This window comes from Pseudophryne corroboree, chromosome 1 (genome assembly GCF_028390025.1).
Source record: "Pseudophryne corroboree isolate aPseCor3 chromosome 1, aPseCor3.hap2, whole genome shotgun sequence".
Taxonomy (NCBI): Eukaryota; Metazoa; Chordata; class Amphibia; order Anura; family Myobatrachidae; genus Pseudophryne; species Pseudophryne corroboree.
In genome coordinates, this window is record NC_086444.1 from 307306604 (window position 1) to 307318121 (window position 11518).

At 46.2% G+C, this 11518-nt stretch overlaps 1 protein-coding gene across 10 annotated transcripts in view; it reads left to right on the forward strand.

Annotated features, from left to right (window-relative positions):
- Positions 1-11518, forward strand: part of CLIP1 (CAP-Gly domain containing linker protein 1) — a 307706-nt gene that overhangs the window by 237810 nt on the left and 58378 nt on the right. For all 10 annotated transcript variants that reach the window (XM_063964458.1, XM_063964459.1, XM_063964456.1 and 7 more), the window contains 2 exons: positions 7522-7687; positions 8870-9085. In XM_063964458.1, coding sequence (XP_063820528.1) covers positions 7522-7687; positions 8870-9085 — 382 coding nt within the window. The remainder of the gene's footprint in view (positions 1-7521; positions 7688-8869; positions 9086-11518) is intronic.

The following is an 11518-nucleotide window of genomic DNA, read 5'->3' on the forward strand; positions in this document are numbered from 1 at the left end:
AGAGGACCCATGGCCTCTGCCTCTAAGACAGGACTTGTTGCAACAGGGGCCCTGTCTGTTCCAAGACTTACCGCGGCTGCGTTTGACGGCATGGCGGTTGAACGCCGGATCCTAGCAGAAAAAGGCATTCCGGATGAGGTTATTCCTACGCTGATAAAGGCTAGGAAGGACGTGACTGCTAAACATTATCACCGTATATGGCGAAAATATGTTGCTTGGTGTGAGGCCAGGAATGCCCCTACGGAGGAATTCCAGCTGGGCCGTTTCCTTCACTTCCTACAGTCGGGAGTGACTTTGGGCCTAAAATTTGGTTCCATTAAGGTCCAGATTTCGGCCCTATCCATTTTCTTTCAAAAAGAACTGGCTTCTCTTCCTGAAGTTCAGACGTTTGTAAAGGGAGTGCTGCATATTCAGCCCCCTTTTGTGCAACCAGTGGCACCTTGGGATCTTAACGTGGTGTTGAGTTTCCTGAAGTCACACTTGTTTGAGCCACTTAAAACCGTGGAGTTAAAATTTCTCACGTGGAAGGTGGTCATGCTATTAGCCTTGGCTTCGGCTAGGCGTGTGTCAGAGTTGGCGGCTTTGTCACATAAAAGCCCCTATCTGGTTTTCCATGCGGATAGAGCAGAATTGCGGACCCGTCCACAATTTCTGCCGAAAGTGGTTTCATCCTTTCATATAAACCAACCTATTGTGGTGCCTGTGGCTACTCGTGACTTGGAGGATTCCGAGTTACTAGATGTGGTCAGGGCTTTGAAGGTTTATGTAGCCAGAACAGCTAGAGTCAGGAAAACTGAGTCGCTGTTTATCCTGTATGCACCCAACAAGCTGGGTGCTCCTGCTTCAAAGCAAACTATTGCTCGCTGGATCTGTAACACGATTCCGCAGGCTCATTCTGCGGCTGGATTGCCGCTGCCAAAATCCGTAAAAGCCCATTCCACAAGGAAGGTGGGCTCTTCTTGGGCGGCTGCCCGAGGGGTCTCTGCATTACAGCTTTGCCGAGCAGCTACTTGGTCGGGTTCAAACACTTTTGCAAAGTTCTATAAGTTTGATACCCTGGCTGAGGAGGACCTTGTGTTTGCTCATTCGGTGCTGCAGAGTCATCCGCACTCTCCCGCCCGTTTGGGAGCTTTGGTATAATCCCCATGGTCCTTACGGAGTCCCCAGCATCCACTAGGACGTTAGAGAAAATAAGATTTTACTTACCGGTAAATCTATTTCTCGTAGTCCGTAGTGGATGCTGGGCGCCCGTCCCAAGTGCGGACTTCTTCTGCAATGCTTGTATATAGTTATTGCTTACATAAGGCTTTTGTTATGGTTGCATCAGGGTTGATCTGATGCTCGGTTGTTGTTCATACTGTTAACTGGGTAAGTTTATCACAAGTTATACGGTGTGATTGGTGTGGCTGGTATGAGTCTTGCCCTGGATTCCAAAATCCTTTCCTTGTACTGTCAGCTCTTCCGGGCACAGTTTCTTTAACTGAGGTCTGGAGGAGGGACATAGAGGGAGGAGCCAGAGCACACCAGTATCCAAATTCTTTCTTAAAGTGCCCTGTCTCCTGCGGAGCCCGTCTATTCCCCATGTTCCTTACGGAGTCCCCAGCATCCACTACGGACTACGAGAAATAGATTTACTGGTAAGTAAAATCTTATTTTTTATTTTAGTTATTATTTTCAGGTAGCTCTGGTTGGCAACCAGGCTACCTGCTTTGTGGGACTTAGAGAGGGGACCGAACCAACCTCCTGAGGGTTAATGGTTCGTAATCCTAGCTGACAGGACACTGAGGTACTGATCATACATCGTTAGTATGTGTGCCCACGCCAGCAGCTAGCCGCCACCTTCTAACAGAGGCTGAAGTTACAAGGTGCGGTGAGTGTTACATCGGGGTCCCGGTTAGCAGGTCCCTGGTGCAGTTTTAGCAGCAAGTCACGAGGCGGTCACTGGCCCGGAGCTGCGTTGTCCCGCCACGGACAAACTGGCTCAGGGCTGTTGCCCCGTAGTGCTCACTGTCTCAAGACTTTGTGTGTACTGTAAAATACATATTCTACTGTTTGTTATAAGTACACGGTATAAACTGAGATATGGACTGCGCACCATTACAAGCGGCGGGGCTTGCAGGAGCTTCAAGGCTGCATGCATGCTGCTCCTCCAGGACCCACGCTGCTACAGACTGTAAATCTGGTACCTGGGGCTCATAGAAAGGGGGGAGCACACCAGCGGTAGCGCCGCTGCTCTACTATCAGGTCATACACATACTTCACCACATTGTGCTGCTGTGTTCTGTGTGCTGGTGTCCGCTCCTCAGTGTCACTCCAGGTGCTCTCTAGGGTCTGTGTGGAGGTGTTGGTCAGTGGGCTGTGCTGTATTACAGTTGTGTAAGATGTCTGTTGCATACTTGCCTCTCCATGAGGGAGAAAATGCTCTGTTCCTGGGCTTTCCTGGTAATGTATGATTGCCATCACCTGTGGTGAGCTAGTTAATTGATAAGAAAGGTGTTTCACCACAGGTGATGGCAATCATACATTACCAGGAAAGTCCAGGAACAGAGCATTTTCTCCCTCATGGAGAGGGTCAGGTAGGTAAGTATGGTCTGTTGTCATGGTTATGTGTGCTGCTTGTAACTCTACCCCGTCTTCAGCGGGGTCACTTATGTGTGAACAATGTTCCTTATCTCCACAGGTACACAGTTCACAGGCACCTGACTGGCTAGATAGTTTTAAAAGCATGATTCAGAATGTAAATTCAGAATTAACTGCAGCTAGGAAGGAGAGACAGATGTTAAATCACTCTACTGATTGTCTTCTCAGCCCCCTCTAGTGGTTTCACATAAACGCTCACTGCCACAGGTGCTCCAGTCTGATTGTAATCAGCCTGATGATGATGATGATATGGAGGGGGACAGCTCTCTCTCCTGGGGTGGAGGTTCTCATTTTTGCTGTAAGAGAGGTCCTTCACATACCGGATCAGGAGACAGAACCATATGAGGAGTTGTACTTTAATGTACGACCAAAGACCTCAGCAACTTTTCCTGTGTCTAAAAAATTAAACTCCTTGGCCAGGGAGGCTTGGTTAAACCTTGATAAAAATGTAAAATTCCTCAGAGGTTTTTAACTAGTTTTCCCCTCCCAGCTGAGGACAGGAAGGTATGGGAAAACCCTCCATCAGTCGACACATCAGTGCCCAGACTGTCTAAGAAATTGGTGCTGCCGGTACCAGGGGCTATATTCTGTAAAGAACTGGCTGACCGTAGAATTGAGACTACTCCTAAAGGCAATTTTTATGGCAGCAGGCGTAGCACAGCGCCCCACAATAGTTTGTGGGTGGATTTCCAGGGCAATGGTTAAGTGGTCTGATTCTGTTGTTGGTTTAGACTTTCTGCCCCGGGATGAGGTCATTACTCTGTTGCAACACATACAGGATGCTGCTAATTTTATGAGTGAGGCTGTAAAGTAACTGTGTAAGATAAATGGGCGCACTACTGCTATGGCTGTTTCGGCACACAGAGCTCTGTGGTTACGTCAATGGTCAGCGGACACTGATTCCAAAAAGGGTGTGGATCTCTCGGGCAACGGTGAGTAAGTCTACCTATCTGCTGTCGGTTGCGCCACCTGCTAGATGTTCTTACACAGAACCCTCCTTGCTGTCCTTTCGCGTGGCAAGGTTCAGAGGCAGGGGCCGGGGCATCTCCACCACTCCGAGAGGATCCCGTGTTAAGTCCTGTAAACCTGCAGCTGCTGCCTCCCTGGAGCACACCACCGGATCCCCTGCCACTAAGCCCTCCGCGTGACAGTGTGTCCCGGCGGCAAGGTGACTTTCAGGTGGGTGCTTTCCTTCAACACTTTGCCTACGTGTGGGCGAAGTCCTGCCGGGATCCTTGGGTGAGGTATCTCATTTCCCAAGGATACCGGCTGGAATTTCAAGCACTCCCTCCTCACAGGTTCTTCAAGTCGGGCTTACCAACTTAGCCGCAGCAAAAGTTACCTTGCAAGAGGCTATTCAAAGACTTATGCAGATGGGGGTGGTGATTCTGGTACCTCCTCTGTTACACAAAAGGGGTTTTTACGCCAGTCTTTTTGTCGTTCCAAAACCATACTGTACGGTGCGACCCATGTTGAACCTGAAGTCTCTACACCCGTATCTGCGGGTGTTCAAATTCAAGATGGAATCCCTGCGGGCAGTGGTGTCCGGCCTGGAGGAGGGGGAATTCCTGGTATGCCTAGATGTCAAGGATTCCCATGTGGCCCCCTCATCAGGCTTACCTCAGGTTCGCCATCTTGGATGACCATTTCCAGTTTCATGCCTTGCCCTTTGGCCTGTCCACAGCTCCGAGGGTCTTCACCAAGGTCATGGTGGAAATGATGCTGCAACTGCGCATGATGGGAGTCAACATACAGTAGTCCCCTACTTGGACGATCTCCTGATAAAGGCTATGTCCAGGGAGCGTCTATTGCACAACATCGATCTAACGACTCGTCTACCGACGGCTCATGGGTGGATCCTGAATTTCCAGAAATCTCACCTGGAACCGACCCAGCGTCTTCAGTTCCTGGGAATAATATTGGATACAGTGTCTCAAAAGGTGTTCCTTTCGATGGACAAGGCCTTGGCTATCCAGGCTAAGGTCCGCTCGGTGCTCCGCCCTCGCAAGGTGTCCATACATCTTTGCATACGCTTGCTGGGCAGGATCGTTGCTGCTTACGAGGCAATCCAATATGGCAGATTTCATGCCCGCCCATTTCAGCTGGATCTGCTGGGCATGCATCTGGAAGTGACCTTATCTCCAAAACTCCGGATTTCTCTATTATGGTGGCTACAAGTCTACACCTGGTAGAAGGCAGGAATTTCAATATCCACTCGTGGATTCTACTCACAAAGGATGCCAGCCTCCGGGGTTGGGGGGCTGTGACCCAAGGGGCCCAGTTCCAGGGGATATGGTCTGTTCAGGAATCGGCTCTGTCGATAAACATCCTGGAACTCATTGCAATTTACAATACTCTTCTGCAGGCTTCTCATCTCCTGAAGGACCGGGCGATCCAGGTTCAATCGGACAATGCCACGGCGGTGGCATACGTAAACTGACAAGGGGGAACAAGAAGCAGAGCGGCGATGCGAGAGTTGTCAAAAAATCCTCCTCTGGGCGGAGGCCAACACAAGGGCCATCTCAGCCATATTCATTCTGAGAGTGGACAACTGGGCGGCAGACATCCTCAGTAGGCACGACCTCCATCCGGGGGAATGGGGCCTACAACCCCAGGTGTTTCAACAGTTAATTCACTGGTGGGGCTGTCCGCAGATAGAGCTGATGGCTTCTCGTCTCAAAAAGAAGCTATGCCGTTACTGTTCCAGAACGAGCGATCCACCCGCTGTATCAGTGGGCGCGCTGACGACACCTTGGACGGTCCAGTTTGTGTACCTGTTCCCTTCTCTACCGCTAATCCCAAGGGTTCTAAAAAGACTAAGAAGAGAAAGTGTTCAAGCAATTCTGATTGCCTCGGATTGGCCTCAATGGACATGGTACTCGGACCTCCTAACCATGGCTCTGGAGGATCCCTATCCTCTGCTGCTTCAAACGGATCTTCAACAAGGTCTGGTCGTCTATCCAGACCTAAAGTGGCTACGTTTGAAGGCTTGGCAGTTGAGAGGGAGATTCTAGCAAGATATGGTCTTCCCTCCCGGGTTATTTCCACCATGGTTCTGGCCAGGAAGATGGTTATGTCAAAACATAATCATCATATTTGGGAAACGTATGTTTCCTGGTGTGAAGGTAGAAAGGTTTCTCCCGTGGAATTTAGAATTGGTCATTTTCTACTTTTCCTGCAAGCGGGAGTGGATATGGGCCTATGGTTAGGCTCCATCAAAATCCAGATTTCTGCGCTCTCTATTTTTTTCCAGAAACAGCTTGCCTTGTTGCCAGAAGAACAGACTTTCCTTAAGGGAGTAGTTCTTATGCAACCGCCCTTTGCACCGCCACATCTCCGTGGGACCTCAATGTGGTTCTGTCCTTTCTCCAATTGGACTGGTTTGAACTCTTACATAGGGTGTAGTTAAAATTTCTCACCTGGACGACGGAGATGTTATTGTCATTGGCGTCTGCCAGACGTGTCTCTGAATTTGGGGGCCTTATCCTGTAAGAGCCCTTATTTGATATTTCATGAAGACATGGCGGAACTTAGGACCTGTCCTCGGTTTTTGACAAAAGTGGTGTCCGCTTTTCATGTGAATCAACCTATTGTGGTTCCAGTATTGTCTGACACTTCCGTTGTTCCTGAGTCCTTGGATGTGGTCAGGGCTCTGAAGATTTATGTCAAAAGGACGGCCCATCATCGGAAATCTGACTCGCTGTTTGTACTTTATGATGCCTCCAAGATTGGTCGTCCGGCTTCTAAGCAATCTATTGTTCGCTGGCTCAGGTTGACGATTCAACAGGCCTATACTTCGGCGGCTCTACCCTTGCCGACATCTATTCAGGCACACTCGACAAGGTCGGTGGGATCTTCCTGGGCGGCTGCCCGGGTGTATCGGCCCTACAATTGTGCCGAGCTGTAACTTTGTCTGGTTCAAACACGTTTAAGTTCTATAGGTTTGATACCTTGGCCAAGGATGACCTTCAGTTTGGTCAGGTGGTTTTACAGGGGTCTCAGCTCTCTCCCACCCGTTTGGGAGCTTTGGGACTTCCCCATGGTACTAAAGTACAGAACCCCAGTATCCACTAGGGCGTAAGAGAAAATAGGAATTTAATACCTGCCAGTAATTCCTTTTCTCCTAGTACATAGTGGATACTGGACGCCCGCCTCAGTGCTTCTAAGCTGCTTACCTGTGGAAGTAATTGGTTGGACCGACGTTGCGGTCCTGTTATGTTGTCGGGATAGCTGTGCTATCCTGATTAGGTTGGTGTTGCTATCCTCTGTTCTGGTTAGCGCCCTCCTTACGGTTATGGTTGTGTGTTGGCTTGTTGCCTCACCGCTGTTGTATTTATTCCTTCTCTCGTGGTATGTCCGTCTCCTCAGGCATAGTTTTCCTAGACTGAGTCTGGTAGGAGGGGTATAGAGGGGAGGAGCCAGCACACACATACACACACTAAAAGGTTTTAAAGTGCCAGGCTCCAGTGGACCCGATCTATACCCATGGTACTAAAGTACAGAACCCCAGTATCCGCTATGGACTAGGAGAAAAGGAATTAACGGTAGGTATTAAATTCCTATTTTCGCTATGATTATTTAATAAAGCATGTCTGCAGATATTACGGAGTGGCCCTTGGTTGTTCTGTTTAAATAGCAGAAAGTAAGTGGACAGACTTGTGGACATGTGAGATGGCCTGGCTCCCTTACATCACTAATTTATACGTATATGCATTTTGTTTCAATAAGATTTTTTATTCTGCGAAGGGTTTTCCATTCCATGTTTTCATTTTATTTCCCATTCTTATGCTGTTTAGTGTTCCAGAGTAAAAGATTTGATATTTTGATAAATATATATATTTTTTGAAGAATCTTTTAAAATAATCCCTTTACACTTTACAGAAGTTTAGCAGACCTGCAGACAGAACTGTCAAAATCCAGAGAAACCGTGAAACAGCTACAAGTGGATATTGAGCAGTTGAAATCTGAAGCCAAACTTTCCTCCGTGAAGGCACAAGAGTCACATCAGTTGGCAATAAAGGCTATTACTTCTGAAATGGAAGACGTGGTAAGAGATACTCTGACTGCAACTTATGCTGGGTATATACTATGCGATATATCATTCGTTATATCGACGAACAGTATATCATGAGTACATTGGCGGTTGTGTACACTCTGTCTGTGAATGATGACGTTCTTAGACATATTACGCCAGCCCTGCAGCACAGCTGATACTGATATATTACAGATATATGTGTACATCTGACTGTGTGCAGGGCCAGCCTGTTGACCGTGCGATTGGGCAGTGTCAGCCATTGAATATGACTTTACAGAGTAGGTGAGCAGATTGGTGAGAGTGTATGTATAAGATTATTTGTGCATACACCTTGCCAATCGTTACATTGGTCTGCAAATCTGTCGGCTGAGTAACAAGCTTTAGATATGTACCAGCATTGTCCAGTATTGTCTCTTCAGTGCCATTTGATGCTCCGAAAACACATAGTAGCCTTACTCTCTAATATCACATATATGGGGGGCTCTCAAAAGTGATGTGGATGTATATACAGTTCTGGGGGTCATTCAGATCTGATCGCTGCTGTGCCTTTTCACACAACGGGCGATCAGATCCGAACTGCGTATGCACCGCAATGCACATGCGTGACGTACAGCTGCAACTGTTGCTGGTTAGCGATGGGATTCGCACGGGCATTCGCAAGAAGATTGACAGGAAGAAGGCGTTTGTGGGTGGCAACTGACCGTTTTCAGGGAGTGTCTGGAAAAATGCAGTCAGGCTCAAGCATTTTCAGGGAGGGTGTCTGACGTAAAATCCGGTCCCGATCAGCCATCACACTGGAAGAGTAAGTCCTGGGCTGCGCAGAGACTGCACAAAATCAGTTTGTACAGCTCTGCTACACATGCGATCGCACAGCGAAAACCCATTCCCCCTGTAGGCAGCGACTATCTGATCACAGGGCAGCAAAAAACGCAGCCCGGCGATCAGATCTGAATGACCTTTGCCCATATAGTTCCCAGATTGTAAACCCAAATGCTTCCTTTCTGGTATTGAGTTAGTGAGCATATAATAAAGACTTGATGCCTGGCTGCTGGTTTATCAGGCACCCCTGATTCTAAAACAAGTAAAATAGACCATCTATGGTTAGCCATACGATCTTGAAAAGTTATATATATATATATATATATAATATGTTTGTGTTAACAGCACTTTTAAGTTAATTTTGCTTTTCCACAGAAATTAACTGTTGAAAAGGTTCAAGGTAAAAATAGAGAAATGCAGGCACTTCATGAAAAATCGATAGCAGACTTAGTTTGCCAACATGAAGCTGCTATCAGTGAGCTCAAACAAAACCTGCAGGCTAAAGAGGACTTGTGGAAAACTGCCCAGACCACACATAATAGTATGGTCAAACAAATGGAGGAGCTGCAACAGCAAGCAGAACATGCCAAGGTACTTTTATATTACTATCATGAGATATCTAGAATGTTCTTACTTGTGTTTTTCTCTCAGGTTATTAGGTTTCAGCTTTGTATTAATTCCTTTTTATATTTACAGTGTAAATAAAATCAGCACAAAAGTAGAGTTGACATTGTATTTATGTGGTTCCAGTGTTTGTCAAGATCAGAATGGGGATGCCTGCTTGGGTACAGGTGAACAATCATGAACGAACTTTGAAATTTAGGAATGATAAAAAGCTATAATTCAATAATGGCTGTATTAAAGTGCAGAAATCACAAACCATGCATTATCCATACATTGTTTTAGGTCACTATAGTAAGTCATTCTTTTTGCATAAAATCAGTTTTACATTTTTGCTCTGTCCTGAATGTCAGTCCTTACCTGGCTTTTCAAGGCAACAAGACAGGTAGGGTGTGGGCTTTTCCTAGAAATCTCAGCTTATCTGCATTGTGTATACAATACCTTTGTTTCATTCTGCATAATGTGGGGTATGGGGACAGCCATGTGATGCTGAAAGCTGCAGATGTTTAAGTATAGAAAGAGTAGAGAAGTAGACACCATGGGGGTAATTCAGAGTTGATCGCAGCAGCAAATTTGTTAGCCGTTGGGCAATACCATGTGCACTGCAGGTGTGGCAGATATAACATATGCAGAGAGTTAGATTTGGGTGTGTTATTTTGTTTCTGTGCAGGGTAAATACTGGCTGCTTTATTTTTATACTGCAATTTAGATTTCAGTTTGAACACACCCCACCCAAATCTAACTCTCTATGCACATGTTATATCTGCCCCCCCTGCAGTGCACATGGTTTTGCCCAACGGCTAACAAATTTGCTGCTACGATCAACTCTGAATTACCCCCCATAAGCATTGAGGTTGAACTCGATGGACATCTTGTCTTTTTTCAACCTCACAAACTATGTAACTTGCAAATTTAAAAACATAAAGAACAACCTCCTAAATGCCACAGAGAAAACACATTGTACTTTAATGGGAATTCTTCTGCTGATTAATTGGATCTCTTTCTATCCGTATTTTATTAGGCACATAATATATCCATCTGTAACACATACAGCTATTACATGCAATTATTTTTTATCTGTAAGAGTGGTATTATCAAAGCTCAGAGACAGATTAAATTGGGAGAGGTAAAGTACTAGCCAGACAGCTGTCACTGAAAAATGACAGGTAGGAGCGGATTGGTTGGTACTTTGGGGAAGATGTATTATCCTGGCACGGATCGTGAAGGTATTTCTCTTCCTGCTTCACCTCTTTACTGAGGTGAAGCAGAAAGCAGTAGAGACGAGATGTATTAACATCTCGGATGCCAGGGTGGGGGAGGGAAAAACCCCCTCCCCTCCGGCGATGCCTGTCATAGCCCCCAGTGCATGAGCCTAGAGCTGATGCGCTGTCTCTCACCTCCAAGCCCGCTCCACTGGGCATGCGTGAGATTTAGCAAGCCTTGCGAGATTTACTATGCAGCCTGAAGCTTAGCAGCTGCAGCAGCCCCTACAGTGGCTGTGAATTATGCAACAACACCTGCAGCTGTTGAATTTGATAGCTGCAGGTGTCTGAACGATAAGTCCATAATTACTTAGTAGCAGAACATGTATAACTTTATATAATGATTGTAAGGTCCTTTTTAGGAATCACTCTAGAGGAAGCCTAGAGTGATGTCTATATTTTATTTTATTAAGCATGTTTCTTTGGAGCATGTTAATAAAACAAATATATATTTAACAGTCCGTAGACAAGAGAAATGACAAATGATCAAATTACCAAATACAGATGTGTCCTCATACACCAAGCCTCAATATGCCATGTGGTGAGAGTGAGCAGCAGTGTAGTGACTTTTTCTTTACATTTGCATCCTATTTGCATGGTAGACACAGTAAAACACCACTCAGTCTGTACTAGACAAACCAGTCTACGACTGCAACTGCACAGGAATTCATTATAAATATGTACAAAGTCGCTGTTGCAGCACAGCGGAACTTGGTGCCAACAAAAAGCTACAGCTGCTGCATTGTACCACTTTGTATATACATTTAGGCTGCATCGTATCACTTTGTATATACATTTAGACAACTATGTTGCATCACATTGGGACAAGCAAAAAAGACTTGTCGAAAGCAGAGTCATATTGGATCTGGTGCGCAGAGAAGGGCTGTTTGGTGCAACTGCAGCAATAGTGTGTGAGGACACATCTGTACATCAAGTAATTGGGAACGGCATTGCATAAAATGCAAATATACTTGGACAATGAGCCAGCAAAATAACAAATATGAACGGCAATCATGGAAGTAACCTTCAAACATATGTTAGACAACAATTGAGCAAAACAAATACTTGAGGCAGGGCTGGGGAAAACCCCTATAAAAATAAAAAGGGGACAGAGACAATGTGAGCGAGTGGTCAAGTGGCC